Genomic DNA, 18038 nt, shown 5'->3' with positions numbered 1-18038 from the left:
AAATGTTGTATTTGTTGATTCTATTTTTTTTTAAGTCTTGTAGAATGAATAAGAAAAAAAAGAAATGTAACTTTTGTTTTTGCTTTTTTATATAATTTATGTCATGATCACGTTGTCATACTGCACAAAACACATTTCTAAGTTCTCTCTACTTGTAGTCATGGTTGTGCTGTTTCCATAGAGGTGCAGGACTTTATATTACAGTAAAAAACAAGCCCATAGTGAGTAAAAACTGCTCAGAGGCTGAACTGAAATGTCTGAAATCGTTCCTCATTGTGACACAGGTGTGTTGTTTCCACAGGCACCAGTGTGACGGTGAACTCAGTCCATCCGGGGACGGTGAACTCTGACCTGACCAGACACTCGACCCTCATGACGATATTTTTCACCGTCTTCTCCATGTTCCTGAAAACTCCTCGGGAAGGAGCACAGACCAGCATCTACTGTGCTGTGGCAGAGGAACTGCACTCAATCTCTGGGAAACACTTCAGGTAGGACGACCAGACAGCTGCTCAGGGAAAACCTCTCCACAAACAGGAAGCTGAGCTGGTTATTGTTCTAACAACAGAAGGAAAACGTAGCCTGTAAATGTGATCCTGTGAAAACCGGTTTGTTCTTTGAGCTGAACTTCCTATTCCCCAAAGTGTTGTTGTGAAAAACCACAAGAACACTTTGCAGCAAAACCACAAAGCAGTTGTCACATTTAGTCTACATCAGTGACTCCGACATGGTTCTGCTGTTAGACGGTTTGTCATTTTTATTATTTTATTAGGCGCTCCTACTCCTGAAAATGTAAGGAATGGAAATAAATGTCCATCCGACTGCTAGAACAAACCCGAGACAGCCGTCTAAGATGTGGGCGATGATTCAGACATCTGGAGCCAGACGATGGACGAGTTAACTCTTTTATAGTCCCTGTTAGGGTCAACAGTTATCCTCAGGTAGCAGATAGTTTACTTTTCTTATACCGAGGGTTTGGTTTTATAAGTGAAGCTTCAGGGTCCATGTACTTCTCCTCCTCACATTCTTTTTCATTGATTACTCTCTATCCAGGAGACTCATTGTACAAGTTAAAGCTATAAACAGCTACACAGCGAGAGTTACTCACTCACAGTTGCTTGCCTTGCTTGTTTCACTTTACGTCCATGTTTGTCCAGACTTATTTTATATTTGTGGTAAAGACTTTAGAAGAATTTAATAGCTGGACACCGAAGATTAGTGTCACCAACTCTGTATCTGACTAAATGTTAAATATGGACACAAGCTCTCCTTCTGTTCTTGAGTTAAGGTGGTAAATAACAGCCAGGAAAGGGTTTTTGTAGAATAACATGAGGTCACAGTAAAGTTGAGCTTTTAAACATAAAATATCATCACTTCACTTTATCTTTCTGTGAAGTTGCGTCTGTATTAGCATATGAATTCTTCCCTAAAAGTGTGTTTTGTGACCCCACAATGAACTTTGACCAGAAAAATCAAGTCATTGTTCAGTTTAACTGGATGCTTAAAGCAAATCTGAAGTTATTCCCTGCAGCTGTTCCCGAGATATTATGTTCACATCAGTGGAAGATATGTATGAATGTAGGCCAACCAGCACAGACTGTATTTAAAAGATGAGCATAGCGACTGTAATGTTACCCATTGGTTTGTAGACTGCTGTTTTGAAGTCTTGACTTTGACATTTGGCATCTTGGTTGCTGGAGCCAAACATAACAAGCAAAGAGTCGATCTAACTGACACCTTGAGGACACAACTCACGAGATAGCTCGTTCTAAAACTGTTTTACTCTAAAACGGTTACCTAATGTACAAAATGAACATCATGCTGTTTTGAAGCAGACTTGAAACTATAAATGGAGATAATGAGCTCATTTGGAAAACATTTACTGAAATAACAGTCAAGAAAGACGTAGGGTCACTTTCTCATAAACTTCTATATAAGCAGATTTCTTTTTGCAACCAGAGGAGTCGCCCCCTGCTGGCTGTTAGACAGAATGCAGGTTTCTGTGCTTTGTATATCTTTCCTGAACAAAACTACACAAACACACAGCTACAGTTGTTTGTAATGCCCAATAAGCCTTCAAAGTAGTAAATGTAGCCTTAAATGTGCTTTTTTAAAAAACATAAAATTGCACTTTACAGCACTTTTGGCAGAGTTTTTTTTTCCAAAGAAGAATTAAATGAGCATGTAAATATTTTTAACCAGTTTTGTTCATTGTCATTTCATTTAATCCAGCATAAGGCACATTTTTGTTTACAAAATGGCCAGAAAAAACAGGAAAATGCATGGCTTTATGCCAGATAAGGGAACACAGACCCACTGCTGTTACTGTAGGTGGACTGATCATGCATTATGTCTTGCGTAGTTATCCCTGAGTCAGAAAAAAAAAACAATAGCAGGGGGGAAAAAAACGAAACCCTAATAGCTAGTTTGGTTCAGTTAAAACTTCAGACACCAGCGTTTTCTGAAATCACCGAAGGAAATTACCCTACTGAATCAGAGCCACTAAAAATAGAGTCAGGAGTGATTAATCTCCTCTCAAAATGTCATTAAATTATCATTGTAATTTCGTCCATAGGCATCATTGGAATCCGCCACAGATGAAAGTAAACCTACAGCAGGGTAAATGAAAAAAGGCAGTTTGATCCAAAATGATGATACCGAAGCTTCTAATCATGCACAAGGTCAAACAGAAATTAGATGACTGCGCTCGGCGGTGACTCACGCCGTCATTAGCTCTTATGTAACGACGCGTCCTCCTCCTGGTCTCGTTGCAGCGACTGCGCTCCTGCCTTCGTAGCCCCACAGGGAAGAAGCGAGGAGACGGCGAGGAGACTGTGGGATGCCAGCTGCGAGCTTCTTGGCATCGAGTGGGACTGATTCAACTTTTTAAACCGCCATCTATCTCAGTTCTCCCGAGGAGTCCTTACCCTTTCTGTTCAGCATTCACTTCATTTAGTTCAATATGGTTTCGATGTTCTGTCATTTCTTTTCCTACCTAATAAGCAGTCAGGTAAAATTCTGTAAGAGGTACTATAATGTGAAGTTGCTTTTTTGTGTAATAATGCAGAAATTACATCATAATAACTTGAGTATTTTTGGTGCTCTACGGCGGCTAATCCAACCAAAACCACTCGACTGTATTATCGTGTAACCACAAATACCTTTTTTGACTCTATATTTTTGTGACACAATGTGAATACAGTGTAGGCAAAAAAGCAACTTGATGTATCGTGACGCTGTAGGATACAGTGAAAGGTCAACGCAGGGTAAACGACCAGCATTTTTATCAAATATTGTGTTTTGATTTCTCCAGAATCTGCAGTTAAATTGCTCGACTTTCGTGCCAGCGTTTCTAAAAACAAGTGCAGGGGTTCTTACAGCGTTTCCAGGTCGACATAAACTTCTAAAAACTATCGAATATCCGCGTGAGTCTGAGCCACAACTACCGCTTGAATTGCATAAATGTATTTTGTGATAACTGTACTAGTTATTGTACAAGATGAGGAGGTTTTTCTATTTAAAAAGAAAATCATTTGCAATTTTTTTCCCACTTGCATCGTCGGCACAATCTGCACATTCCTGGAGGAACGGCAGTTTTACATTTCCAAGGATCTCCCAACTCATGTTTCCTTCGCAGCATTCACATGCAAGGTGGCCAAGAGTTTACATTCTGTGTTTTATACAAGTGAAACATGCCTTTTACTACACTTACATTCATGTTAAGAGTTGAATGTTTACATTTTATGTAAATAAAATGAAATATTACTATAAATTCGTTTGCATGAATCATTTGAAATCCTAGCTGGGAAAGAAAGAACTGCAGGAGAAGGTAAATCGATCATTTTAAGCCAAGAAATGTTGGAAAAAAGATGAATTAGAACAAATGAGTTGGGTTTTATCAAAGGTAACAACCACTGGAAGAGAAAACAATGATGTTAAATCAAAAGTTGGACATCGATCTGATACCACTCATGTTTCTGAAACTGGATTACTAACCAGGCAAAGCAGGCAGCTACACAGAGGCCTTAAACACCTCGAGTTTTTGCAGATTTTAGCTCTGCATGGTCCGATTAATCAAAAATTAGACTTTCATCTTGCAGCCAGAGTTTTGTAAAGGTTCACAAATTCAAAGCCAAAGACTGTTTTATAACATATTGCACTGTATATTATATAGTTAACGTACTATTCTTCCTCCTTTGTTTCTGAATTTAGTGAATTGTTTCCCTCAGGAAAGGCTGGAAGCAACAGTTATTTTCATTGTTAACATGTCTTTATATCGTTTTCTTTAATAATTAGGCAGCTTTCCACTGCAGGACCTCGAGGCATGTATGTTGACATGAAGGTCCGAGGGTCCTGTAGTTGGTCCTCTCAGCCTCTCTGTTTGCACTGACCCTTTGACCGCCATGTTTTTACTCCGAGACAAATAGTAGATATGTGACACAACTCCAGTTCTATAAGCATGCAGGAACACGTCATAGACAATGAATGGGTTTTTGTTTTAGCCTATAATCTGAATTTTACTTCAAAGATGGTGACGTTTAACAGGAGAAGACTGGTAACTCTACCAGGGCATCAAGAGGGCAGAAAAATGGCACTAGTTGTTTAAGTTTAACCAATTAGCACTGAGATCCACACAGCAGTTTTTAGAGCTGTTCAGACACTAAGTGACCCTTTGTCTCCTGAAAATGACCCTGAAAGAGGTTCTTGCATTCAGAACACCAACAACCAACAACTGTTCAAACTTGACTGTTGGTCACGGTGACCTCTAACCACCACATTCTGAGTCAAAGTGAACATTTGAGCCAAATGTAAAGACATTCCTGAAAGGTGTTTCTGATTTATTGCACTCACGAGATAGTAGGGACACCCTGAAAACTTAATTCCTTTATTACTACACCAATTCCTGCTGTTTTTCCTGATCAATAATACAAAATAAAAATTAAAAAAAAAGGCAGAAATGTAGAGTTACGATCATAGAAAACAGGCAAAAATTCACATTTCACAGCCTCAAACAAATGATTTTTTTGGGGGCATATTTCCTTTAACTTTAATAATTACGTCTCAGATTTGTAGTCAAATCATTTTCTGTCAAGTAACCAACTAATATTTCAGCAAGAATCTGGGGAAATAATGCAGGTGCCTTCTGCAGCGGAGGCTAATTAGGGCTCAGTAATAAATCTTTTTCCCGAAGCCCCTCAGAAATTATGCAGCCACGCAGGTCAGTAAACTAAATATGATGCAAAGGAGCCTCTAGGGTTCAATAATTAACCCGTAGTGTTCTGTTTGTGCAATTCTGCAAGTGCACGGACATTTATTGACTGTGGAATTTACAGCGTCCTCCCAGGAAACAGTCAGATTTGTTGCTTTAGGTTTGTGCAAATTAAACCAAAAAGATAGAGCGTGTTAGTCAGTGAGCTTGAACACAGCCCAGTTCTAGCCTTAATGCTAAGCTAAGTTAGCAGTCGCTTCATATTTAGCAAACAGACATGAGAGCAGGATCTTCTCAGATAGCGAACTAATGTGAAGAAAGCAAATGTTTCCCAATATATCAAACTTTTGCTAATTTGAATTTAAAAAACACGCCCAGAATTGAACCGCAAAAATCCACAACTGTTAATATTGAACTTTTTTATTTTACAAGGGATGGAGAAACCACTTACATTTCAAAATCACTGATCCCTGCATCATTAAAGCAGTTACTGTGTTACATAATTTACAATTTTTCCCCAAATAAATGACTTTTTTAAATGTTTTAACTCGCTAAGTATAAAGTGCGGCAGTGATGAGACACAACAGTCAGAGTTAAGTAGAATTAGAGTGCATCTCGAGTCTGAACTGGCTTCTTTTCATCTCTCGTCAATAAACACTGGATCTGGCTCCGTTTTCCGACTAGTGCAGCAGAGTGAAGCAAGGCAAAGGGACGACACGGCGTCTCCTCTAAACAAAGATGTACTTCTTTACCATGTGATCACAATAACTGTGAAATACACTTGAAATCAACTAAAAACACACGTGACTATACATTTGTACCGTTGTCTAGGTTGCAGGTTTGTGAAAAAAAAAAAAAGCAGGCAAAAACAAAAATGCATGTGACAAAAAACAACATATGGCAACAGTTCAATCCCTTTTTAGAAACATTTTTGGACTCCTTCAGTGTTGAAGTCATTGATTATTGATTCATAGAGTTCAGACAGATGTGGGTCACGTCTCCCATGAGAACAAAGCAAAAATGATGATTTAAAATTAGCGTCACTTGGAGAAATTATTGCAAAAACATGAGAGAGACAACTACTGACAAGAAGCTGAATTACTGGAAGTTGATCTATGGTTAAACTTCAAAGCAGGTCCCTTTCTGTATCCTCAAAAACCTTTTAGAGATTATTTCATCTTAAATACTTCAACTGGTTTAACACTAATCCTCATCAGAGAGATGATAAGCTGGCCACAACATGTGCTGTGCAGGTAAAACAGGTAAACAGCTTCGTCAGATTACAAAAACAAGACAGTTTTCAGAGTCTTCAAGGTTTGAATGTGTGGCATTCTTGGCCGAGGACACTTCATGACAAGTAAAAACCTTATTCAAGCACAAAAATGACGTAAAAATGGGGAACTAAAGACCTACATGTAACACCTTTATAGAGGCCTTCCAGTCGGTTGTAGATATTTTCCCTTTGGGCTGAGGTAGGAGGTAAAACGTACACACATACTGCAAAGATATGCTCACATTGCGTAAGCGTGACTGTACTTGTTTACATTGCAGCTAGCATTTCTGTTACGCAATAGTGGTTGTAACTCCAGTACGTTCACATTGTCCCCTTGTCAAATACTGCACAGATGAGAGATAACGGCTAAATATTTCCGGAATAAAGCACGGCGGTGATTCACGAGTTTTACAGCACAAGGAGGCAGGGCGAGCGCTCGAACAAAAAAAGAGGCCATCGGGGTTGTTATTCTTTTTTTTTTTTTTGGAGAGGATCCAATTTAAACGCATTTAATCTGGTTCAGATTTTTTTTGAAATATTTTGACAGTGAAGTCAAATTTCCTCCCCAAAGAAACTACACGCTATCGTATGTAACCAAACGTGGTGCTTTAGTGCAAAATATAAGGAAATTTAAGAGGAAATATAATGAAAATAGTTGTAAAAAGTTAAAATACAATAATTTCTGGTGTGAAGAGTGCTGTGTACCGATTACAAGTCATGTTTATTCGCCTCCCCGAAACCCTGAATCCTCCTATTCACTCGCAGCTCATTTGTTTTGAAGTGCTGTCTGAGCGATCCCTCGTTTTGCCGACTGTCTGTGCCTTTTACCTGGCGCTGGGTCGGGCCTGGCGCTGCTGCTGCTGCTGCTGCTGCTGAGACGACTTGCTGTTGTGCTCAGACAGCCACTGCCGACAGATGTTCTGCATCACCGAGTCCTGCGCTCCCTCTGCGGCCTGAAGGACGTCCTGGACCAGCGGACCGGCCCGGTTCGGCTCCAGCTTCACCGCCAGCAGGTACGCCGGCCGCAGTTTGCTGCAAACCAGGTAGGCTTTGATCTGCAAAGAGAGAGAACAAGAATGAGCTTTAAACCACAAAAAAATCTGTGTTCTAGGCAGCTTTGGAAGTAAACATGATTTAAAGAGGATGTTTGTTTCTTAAGCAGGTCACTGAAGTTTAGAGACACAACAAATGAGGGCATTGAATAACAAAATCAGTAAAGAAAAGAGGATTAACATGAAAACAAAGCAGTAGAAACAGAGTGCCATTCCTGCTTGTTACATTACAGCGTACAGGAGGAACAGAGTTATGATTTCTGGCTTCAGGCAAGAAATCATAACTCTGACACAAAGACACGATAGAATAAATCTCTTATCATGTTCATTACTTGTTCTATTTTGGCATTGTACCTTTTTGTACTTTTCTAATATTCCATTTTATTTGAAATACCAGCAATTTTGCACCTTATTTTTGTACCTTTTTGGTAAATATCAGCATTTTTGGCAATGTATTTGTATTCTTTTGTACATTGTTTCCTTATCGAGCTTAAATGTAACATGTGTGAGCGACTGGATGATTTGAATAAACTATCCATCCATCCATCCATCCATCCATCCATCCATCCATCACAGTGCAGTCAGTGTTCTTTACCTTGTTTTCTGTGCTCTTCATCTCCAGAATGAGACTTTCCAGCTCCTTGGCCTAAACCACATCAAACATAACAACAGTTTTCATGACCAAACATGCAAAAATGTTTCTTTAGAATCAAAATATACTTCTTTACGTATCTTCCGTCACTCACATCAGCCGGTCCTTTGTCTGCAGTGGAGACACAGCTGAGGATGAGGGCGTCGCAGTCGTTCTTGGTGGCAGTTCCCGATTCGCCGACACACTTGAGCAGCTGCCTTACGGAGCCGTACTGCTTCTGTCGGACGAGCCTTTGACCGGCCCGAATGTAGACGGCCTGGGCCTCCAGCTGGAAGTCCTGAAAGGCCATAGACGTACAAGAAACACAGCGTATGTTTGGTTTGTCTGGTTTCTGCTGCTGCTGTACTTCGTTTTTAGAACATTAAGGGTCCATTCACGCTTGTGGTTCAGCTCTCTTGGTCTGGACCGAAGCAGTGATGGAACTTGCTAAACACAGAAAACAGTGGTATGTTCTCAACTACATGTGATCATTTGATTTGTGTCTATAGGGTGGTATTTTTACCAGCTGGAAACTCGGGAAAAGCTCAGCAAATGTATTTAAAAAAGGAATCAAAACAGTGACAGTACAGTGTACAAACAAGTAAAGATAGGCTGCAAGGAGATGTGAGTGTGCAGCAAAGTTTGGACGGCAGCGTCCACAATAACAGAGCCATCACACCAGAATTAGTTTTAGTCAAACTACATCTGAATTAAACCCAGAGTTAATTCGTGAAATCTCACTTCCACCGTTTTTACTTCTAACAAATCAAGATTAAAAACTCAACTATCCTGTCATCACCGCTGGACAGAAGTTGCTTTCTCATTCTTGTTAGTCTGCTAGCAGGAATTTTGCAAAACACTGTCGATGAATTTGTGCAAAACAAAGTAGAAAAGCCTCTTATTCTGACAAATGCATGCTTTGTAAGAAGAAATAAACATATATGAACATACCTGTATGACTCTGTAAGCAATACCGAAACCCTCTTCTATGTTTTTTCCTCCAAGCATCACCTGCAGCGTCACAAGTAAAAACATATTACTGATCCTAACATAATGTTTTGACAGAATATTATCAGTACACGAAATATCAAACACAGCCCAAACACAGTATTTAATATTATTTCCACATTCTTAGTGACAGACACGATGTGTTAAAAATGTAATTTAGATTCAAGGCCTTCAAATATATTCAAAACTGAAGGTCACATATTTACATCACAGATCTCTAAGAAGAATATTTTAATAAAATCGATCCGTCTCAGGTGGATTGAAGATTTTGAAGCGATGGAATAACAACAACAACCAGTCTCTCACCTTGCAGGCGACCTCCACTTTCATAGGACTTCCTCCGAACAGCGTAGGCAGTGAACTGGATGCAGGGGACTTGGAGGAAGGTGTGCTGGTCTGTGGGGCTTTGGAGGACGTCGCAGTCTCGCAGCGGTGAAGGAAACGGGTCACCTCCAGCTGCAGCTCTATCGTATTCATGTGCCTGATTTAAAAAACAGAGGAGACCAAAATAAGCAGTAATAATGGAGCACAAAAATACGGCTTTACTTTATTTAGTCAAACGATTCTGCTACACAGACAAAAGCAGACTGAGTTCTGTCACGTAGTTTGAAATACGGATGCGTTAAATAACCTGGACACGTCACTGGACGACATCGTCTTCCTGAAAGAGTTGACCTGCGACTTCCTCCTCCCCCCACCTCGACCCTGCTGCTCCTGCAGGTACGTCCTCAGGTGTTCTTTGGCTCTGACCAACCAGCGCTGCACAAAGTCAAATTTAAAGTCAAACAACAGGGTCAGCTTTCTCTTCTAAGCATAGAAAATGTGAAAAATGTTTTGCCAGCTGCATAAATATGGAAAAAACAAGAGCTATACCTGCTGTTCTCCCAGCTGTAGGTATGAACTGGCTCCATGTGTGAAGAATCGGATGCAAGTCATGGCTGCACGAACATGATCCTGTCCAGGTAAACGGCATTTTTGCATTATTTAGACACTTTGTAAGGATTTTGTCTTGGGCTTTTTTCTGCAGTGGTCCCCAACTTAGCGATCAGAAGACAAGATTAATACAAGAGGGTGGGAGATGATTACTAGCGTACAAAATTAGGGGAAAAAAACAAACTCTGCTACACGAAATTGTTAAAAATTTGCACATTTACCCCACTTTTTTGCTTTTCTCTTGCAAAATACTTTGTAGTTTTACCTCTTCAAATCCCTAAAAATTATTAAAATCAAGTGCTTACACAAATTATAATTAGGGTTGCAGGTTTATAGCTTCATAACAAGGAGTCACAAGCAAAAAAAGTCTCATAATTAACAATCCAAAGGCAAACCTGACTCAATGATATGACACTTGTTTGAACTACTAAACCACTAGAATGACCTTTTGAAGCATCCACATGGGGATATAAAGGCCTGTTTGGTTGTAAAAATAGAGAGTAGATTGTTTATTGGTCATGTAGCTGTAGTTTTCTGTATTTGAACCCAACAAAGATTTAATTTATGCAGTCAAACTGTGTCTCTAACCATCATGAACTGCTGCAGCTGGTAGAGGGAGTGATAGTATCCCCGTCGCTGCAGGAACTGGCAGGAGGCAATAAGGTAGCGGCTGCACATCTCCAGGCCCGGGTCCAGTCTTTCCAGAATTCCCTGCAGCATGCCAAGACGGCCTCGTTCCAGGCTGGGCTGCAGCACGCCCTCGAGAAACACCTCCTCTGGGAAGTCCTGAGCCACCGCAGAGTACAAAAACACATGTCAAACTGGCGACAGCACACACATTCGTAGTTTTAGACTACTACGAAGTGACATCTTCATAAGTACCACGCTGTAGCTTGTTTAATCAACCTACAGCTTGTTTCTTTGGTTCTAATGGTGTATTCAAGTGTGCCATGTTGCATTAATACACAAAAAGTAATGAACCAGGGGCTTATAAACCAAAGTCACATTGATCTCATTCACTGGACAGAGTTCGGGTGACTTGACATCCAGCCTGTTCGGAGATCTTGCCAACAGAACGGCATCAAAGCATATCTGAAGCTGGGTTACATAACCCACTATTTCCACACAAACGTGCAGTCCAATCAGAAAATTCAGCCAAATCCAAGCTTGAAATCACTTTATCCTCCACCGTCTCATTTCAAAGTTACCAAAAACAAATCTTTTGCACCAGATTATGTGCAAAAAACTAAAAATCCTGCACTGCAGCACAACCAAGAGGTCAGTCACGTTACAAAAATTCAGCGACTAGTCGACTGAACTGCAGGCTGTGTTTGGAAACAAATTTAGCAGATTGAGAGCAAAATAAAACTTTTTTAAGAGTCATTGCTGCATGGTTCAATGGTTTAAAAAAGGAATACAAGGAAGCAAGTTGTCAATAAGTTCTTGACACATTCAGCATGGTGACACATCTTTGTAGAGTTGATGGACGCTGTAGTGTAAAAAACACTTAGTTTGTAGAGGTTGTCAAAACATTTAAAATATCTATAACGTGGAGCCCCCATTTTTGTTTTGGATGAAGAAGAAACTTAACTGATGCTAAACCTCAAATTGTGATGTTTCATTAAAATGACTTTATTCTCTTTTTAAAATTCGCCCAAAACCAGCTGTTTGCTTTAACAAGAACCTGTAAAAAAACAACTAAAAAATCTGCTCTCCTCATTGCAGCTGTGAAGCCATCAGTGATGTAGCTGTGACTAAGAGTCACCTGACAAAGATTCAAGGCCTTTTCGGCTAATCACAGCCTGTTTTTACACAGAACTGATAGGAGAAAATGTGGAACTGGAAATATGGACATGAAAATATGGAAGTAAATTGAGAAAGGCAGCAGTAAAATACCTATAAAATGTAGAATATTTTTTTCTAGGGTTGGTAACACTTAAAACTGCTCTTATAAAAATGTCAAACACGTTTTTTGTAAAAAAAAACAACAAAAAAACAACAACAACAAAAAAAAAAACATTAACATTCTAACTATAATACAATGTCTGTACCTCGCCGGGCAGAGGTGCAGGATTTTATATTGCAGTGAAAAATGAGCCCACAGTGACTGAAAATGTGACAGGACCAAACAAAAACCCAGCAACTACTTGGAGTTCTTAAAAATCCCCTCGAAAATGCCTTGAAAATGTTGTGAAATCCAGCAATCTAAGCCTCACCTTGTTAAGCAGGTACTTCAGAGCTTCCGTCACACAGTCGTGTCGCATGTAGAAGCTGATGAGCGCCAGGTGAGTGCCGTATGTGTTCAGGTAATAGAGGCTCTCCTGGTGGAGGTTGCTGCTCTGCGTCGGAGACTCCGGTCGCTCTACGGGACTGACATCGTTCAGGGCGTCCTCCAGCTCCCGCAGAGGAGCCAAAATGTCTTCACCAGAGGACTGATACACATAAAGTAACACAAACAATCAAGAATTAATACGTGCACATATAAAGGTATGTTGTGATTCATTCAGCTTTAATTTTTAATAATAGGTGGGAGCACCAATATTTAAAGGGGCGGTTTTACTATGAAAAGATGAATTATGAGCTCAAAAAACGGAATCTATTGTAGAAAAACATAACCAGATCCATAAATATTCCATTTTATTATGTTTTGTCACCTGGTGCCTGAATATTGTGTTTTTGTTGACATAAATAAAAGACATTTCCAGCATAAATCGATGCAGAAAAGGAACAAATTGGTGTTTTAAATTTCACCAGAATGCAAGAAATGAAGTGTTTGAAGCTCCAAATAAAACCTACACACACGTTTGCTCACTATGAACAGGTGTCAGTGATAAACAACCTGCGAGTAAAGAACACAGAAGGTCATCAGAGGTCTCCTTCAGTGTGGAAGCTCCTATGTTACCCCGGCTGACATGCAGAGTGCCACACACGATAGAAGCTGCCAGCTTCCTCTTGGTGTGACTGATAGCGTGGGAAATTCCTGAGGTGTCATGTAGCAGAACAGAAGGTGAACCGGTCCAGCACATTCTGTCTGAGGAGTGACTCTGTGTGACCTCTACGCTGCTGGACGTTAGCACAAAACTACACTGTTAAATTATACAAACTGACAAGCACTTTTAGACGGGTTTGGTTTGATATAATTTCTTCTGCTTGTTTGGAAGGAAATTACTGGGAGTTTAGTTTACAGTTTGTTCGATAAACACCTGTACGTTGCAGTTGTTGTGATGCATTTGTGGCCGACTGTTTTCAAATCGATTTACAAAAGCATGTACATTTTTCTTGCTTCTGTAAAAAAATCATTTTAAAGGAGGATGCACTGGGTGATGATGAAAGTTTTTGCTCAGCGACCCACAAACTCAGCAAATTTAACTTGTTCACATATATCACACAGTGTCGCATGCCCTCAAAGACTCTGGAGGATAGCGCCGCCTGATGGCTTGCAGGTGGAATAACTACTGAGGTACAGAGCAGCAGAGCGGCACGCAGCCAGAATGACTGAGCCTGTGAGCTTCAGCTCAGGACGCAGAAACCCTGAAGTTACAGATACGAATCTCTCACGGCAGAAGTGCAGCAAAAGTCATGTGTAAAAAGACAGACACTTGTGAGGCCTGCTTGACTTGTAACTGATGATTTGTCTGTATTTCCAGCACTTGCAGCCAAATACTTAGACTTTTTATCTACTAATACCTTTGCACGCATTGACAAATCTTTTTACACATTCACAAATCTCACTACAGACACACACATTGAGAAACAGACTCACAATTCTCCAAACACACTAACAGTTTTGCTACAATCATACCCCCATAAAATTAAGTATATTTAAACAGGACATTTAAAAAATGACTAAGCTGTTGCACATGATAGGTGGCAAAAATTATGTGGGAGCATCAAGACAACATAAAACTTGTAAAATCAATTAGTAAAACTAGATAAAACTGTATAAAATATTAAAACATGCAACAAAAAAGCAACTTGTGAGATCAGTTTCTACAATAAAAATAAAAGTAATGTATGGTCTGTAATGACGTATTATGTCGACTACTGCAGGTGTCATGCTGTTTGGACGGAGAACACAGTGTGCCGCAATGATAACGTCTTCATTACCGTGGCCAGAGTGGGTCTCACTGTGGTCTCCAGGTGCTGGATGACCTCCTGCAGCAGCAAAGGACCCTGGCTGAGCTGGTTTCGGTCCACCGGAGCCTTCAGGCAGCGAGCGAACTTCTCCCTGGCTCCTGAAAGGATTCCTGCCTTCAGCAGCGCCATTCCCCACGCCTGCCACACGCCGCCGGGGTCCAGGCCGCTCTTGGTCGACACCTAGCAGGTAAAACGAGCAGATATAACGAGAACGGCTACGGAATTTAATATTCAAGGAGTTTAAATTCATCTGAAAAGACAGCCTCACCTCCACCGCTAGCTGGTAGTACTCGGCTTCCAGCAGCTGATTGCGGAGACGTGTGACAGCAGAAGTCTCCAGGATGTCGTCCAGAGAGGGAACGTATTTGTAATTGGCCTTTACCAATATCTTCAGCACGTCGACTTTACTGATGTAACTGTGGACATTTAAAAGAAAGAAAGAAAGAAAGAAAAATAATGAAAAATATGTTTATGAGAGAAATAGAGGAAGACTGTTAAAATGTAAAATTAGTGGTGACATATGTGACAACGCAACTGAAGGTATAATAATAAGGAGAGCAGAAGAATCATAACCAAAATAAACTAGTTCAGAACTCAAGGTGGGTTTGAAATGTACAAATACATTTTCTTAGTGGGCTAAAAACACACAGACGGTGCAGGCCGACATGGGCTGGAGTGTTTTCTAATGACTCCTGCTCTCTAAAATAAAGCCCTTTTTCTTTTCAAACCCACCTTCAGTGCCAGTTTTCAGCTCTAACTCTTGTGCCCTACTTTAACTTGTAAGCTTGGATCTAATGGAGGTCATGTCCTGATTTGTTCCCTCCGAGCCACGTGGTGAGTTACAGCTCGATAACTACACCTGCAACAGTCTGTATGTTTTTAAAGCAGCCTTGAGTCATGTGACTGAGTGTAAATGAAACCAACACACACAGTTCCAGACAGGCTTATTTACACTGGTTGCACTGGTGTAACTTTTACATTTAGCTGCATCAGCACACAAAGTGTTCCACTGGGTGCTAAAAAGGTAATGCCGATTCAGCGTTTTGTTTTTTTTCTTCAGTTCACAAACACAGTGAGAATTTCCTATCACATATTGTAAATGCCTGGAATAAAGGTCTTTTTAGATAAATGTTTTCTGCTTGTATTGTTTCTACTTACGTTGATATTTTCACGTCATATTTTTCAACTTAAGTTTATATTTTCAGGTCATATTTTTCTACTTGTGTTTACATTTTTAGGTTATATTTTCTTGGTGATTTTTGTTTTTTGTTTAACATTTAAATTCTGAACACAGATGCCCCGACCATAAAACCACTGTTCCTACCATGCTTTCAGTGCACTCTTTGCAATAAATGCAAAGCAGAATATTGGCCATTATATCACAGTTTAGTGTTTCGAAGTGATAATTTACTTGTGGTGTTTGGTGGCACGTTTTGACCAATGTGCAGGGGAAGAGCGTAATCAAAGTTGTTTCCTGAAGCTAAAACACATGCTCCCTAAACGCCTCACATGTGGGCTCTAGGCAGACGCTACAGTTTACAGATGTTCCCTAAATGCCTCACAAACATCTATAAAGGCAGCTGTGCGCAGAGAAGCTTCTAGTCTCCACTCAGTTACTGCAGCTCAGACAGGTGTGTGGCCAAAAATGAGCAAGTTTGAAAAGAGTGAAATAAGATGTTTTACCAGATTTATTGTTTATAAGCAGAAACTGAGTGGAATCTACTTGGGACACAGGTTGATAAAGCTGCCAAATGAGCGAATGATCCACTTCTGCAGCATTAAGGAGCAGTTTAGCATTTCTTTACCTCATTGTAGTTTAAGGTCACAGGCTCTGCAGCAGCTACACGCTTAGGAAAGTCTAGCAAAAGAATTTGTCTTGGGATTTGCTGGCGACCAAACAAGTGCTAAAAAGTCAGTGAATTTAGATCACTCTCACTAACATGATCCACAGGTTTCTTTTCAAGACTGAACAGTACCTAACTGAGTTTCCTCATTTTATTGTTTGGCTGAAACAACAATTGTGACATTATGGTATTAGTTACCAGGGTTGAAGCAGAAGTATTAGTTTGTTTTTTGGGGCACAGCTAAACCCTGAAACATGATAAAACTGCTTTACTGAACAGTGATTCGCATTGTGTAGCTGGTCTTTCTTTGGAATTCGTGACTTTTTAAGCATCCAGGTTTTCTCAAGACGTCGTTGCAAACGGAACTAAAAAACACAAGTAAACGTTCGCCTGTTCCCGTCGACGTAACTGAATTGACATCTCACCTGTCACATAAGGGCAGATCCTGGCTGCGGCCAACTTTAACAAACATCAGTTTGGCGCTGAACAGCAGCTGCCGCATGATGTCGGTGAGGAGGCAGGCGTCCACTTCCGGGTTGTTCAGCTTGCGAGATAAAGAGCGGCAGTGGCTGATGAGCTGATGACCGCAGGCTGGTTGGTCGCTGTGCAGAGACAAGATGGCCACGCAGAGGTACGCACTGGGGGCCTGGGGGTCGTAGCGAAAGAGCATCATTAATTTTAATGTGACGACTGAGCTGATTTCTCTAAAAGACGATTTGAAAAGCAGCGTGGCGTCCTGTCATGTGTAAAACATGCTGGAAATGAAAAAAAATGAGCTCAACCTTCAGCTTGCTCTGGCAAATGCAATCATAGATCCTATGTATCCTAAAAAAGCTTCTATTTTGTCAAAGCCAAAGACAAAAAAAAGCAGTTTGGGGTTTAAACTGACCAGTAAGCTCATGCACAAACTCAACATAAAGCTTGTGCTCCCTCCAGTGGCCCCTCAATAACCTGCAAATGACATGAGTAATAACAAATGTATAAATGCAGACCTGTTCGTAGTAAAACTCGCTCCGCAGCAGCTGGTTGTCTGCAGAGTTTGAGCTGAGCTGAAACTGTCGTTGGACCACTTCAGGCAGATGTAACATCCCATCCAGAGCGTCCTCCGTGACGACGGGGCTACCAGCCACTACAGAGTGAAAGCTCGTCATTAAAACCTCTGTTCAGCACTGATGTGGGAATTTCTGCATTTACAAGTGTGTTTATTGGGAATTTCTAAGAGATCAAGTTATAACATTCTGCTTTCAAAGTCATTCTAAAACAGCAGAGGATGCACAAGAAAGCTTAAAAAATAATTCAAAATTTAAAAGAATCAAATTTCTAATGATGTTTTATTTACCTTCAGCTGGTTCCTGCTCATCATCTGAGCTACAAATGGAAAAAAAGCACAAGTACATTTCAAATCACAGGAGCTTTTAAAAAAAATAATTCATTTGATATTTTTGGGTTGTCTTTCAATAAACTATGAATTTATATGTGCTTCACATTGCGATTTATTTACTCACACATTGTGGTCAACAACAACTATTCACATACAGCAATTTTATTCTGTATTATTGTTTTTCAGCTCAGACACTTCAGTGCAGAACTAATACAAGAGCCAAGAAGTGTACTTCGACGGTAGTTTGACATAGCCAGGCTTTCTTTGTATTTGCTGGCTTGTCAAAAGATAAACCCAGGTTTTTTTTCTTTAGGCTGTGTGTTGCATAAAACACAGAGTTTAATGTGTTCTTCTGCCCAAACTTATCTGCCACCTACTTTAATCAAGAGGAGCAGGTTGTTGTATTGGGGAGCTATGAGGAATATGAACGTTTATATTGGTAAAAGGGTTTTTACTGCAAATCATGCAAGAGAAGAATGCTGGTATGCTGACATGTAATAAGTGTGTTTAGGTCTGACACTGTCCCATAATGAAGGATACGTGAAAATCGAGTTTTTGGCCAAATCAAAG

General features: G+C 40.3%; 2 protein-coding genes across 2 annotated transcripts in view; one reads left to right on the top strand and one right to left on the bottom strand.

Moving 5' to 3' along the window:
- The window catches only part of rdh12 (retinol dehydrogenase 12), a 10886-nt gene extending 7114 nt beyond the window's left edge, over window positions 1-3772 (top strand). The window contains exons 6-7 of the mRNA XM_008293257.1: window positions 302-491; window positions 2775-3772. Of these exons, the coding sequence (XP_008291479.1) occupies window positions 302-491; window positions 2775-2877 (293 nt within the window). The 3' untranslated portion in view covers window positions 2878-3772. The remainder of the gene's footprint in view (window positions 1-301; window positions 492-2774) is intronic.
- A 1841-nt stretch (window positions 3773-5613) lies between these two features.
- Window positions 5614-18038, bottom strand: part of zfyve26 (zinc finger, FYVE domain containing 26) — a 39685-nt gene continuing 27260 nt past the window's right edge. Inside the window, exons 30-43 of the mRNA XM_008293256.1 lie at window positions 17427-17455; window positions 17080-17216; window positions 16513-16733; window positions 14512-14659; window positions 14214-14423; window positions 12323-12538; window positions 10695-10892; window positions 10047-10127; window positions 9805-9932; window positions 9480-9654; window positions 9117-9176; window positions 8281-8463; window positions 8130-8180; window positions 5614-7537 (exon numbers count right to left, since the gene is read on the bottom strand). Coding sequence (XP_008291478.1) covers window positions 7307-7537; window positions 8130-8180; window positions 8281-8463; window positions 9117-9176; window positions 9480-9654; window positions 9805-9932; window positions 10047-10127; window positions 10695-10892; window positions 12323-12538; window positions 14214-14423; window positions 14512-14659; window positions 16513-16733; window positions 17080-17216; window positions 17427-17455 — 2068 coding nt within the window. The 3' untranslated portion in view covers window positions 5614-7306. The remainder of the gene's footprint in view (window positions 7538-8129; window positions 8181-8280; window positions 8464-9116; window positions 9177-9479; window positions 9655-9804; window positions 9933-10046; window positions 10128-10694; window positions 10893-12322; window positions 12539-14213; window positions 14424-14511; window positions 14660-16512; window positions 16734-17079; window positions 17217-17426; window positions 17456-18038) is intronic.

The sequence above is a fragment of the Stegastes partitus genome, unplaced genomic scaffold (genome assembly GCF_000690725.1).
Source record: "Stegastes partitus isolate 25-593 unplaced genomic scaffold, Stegastes_partitus-1.0.2 Scaffold867, whole genome shotgun sequence".
NCBI lineage: Eukaryota > Metazoa > Chordata > Actinopteri > Pomacentridae > Stegastes > Stegastes partitus.
The sequence above is the reverse complement of the archived record's forward strand: the minus strand, read 5'-3'. Positions and strand labels throughout refer to the sequence as shown.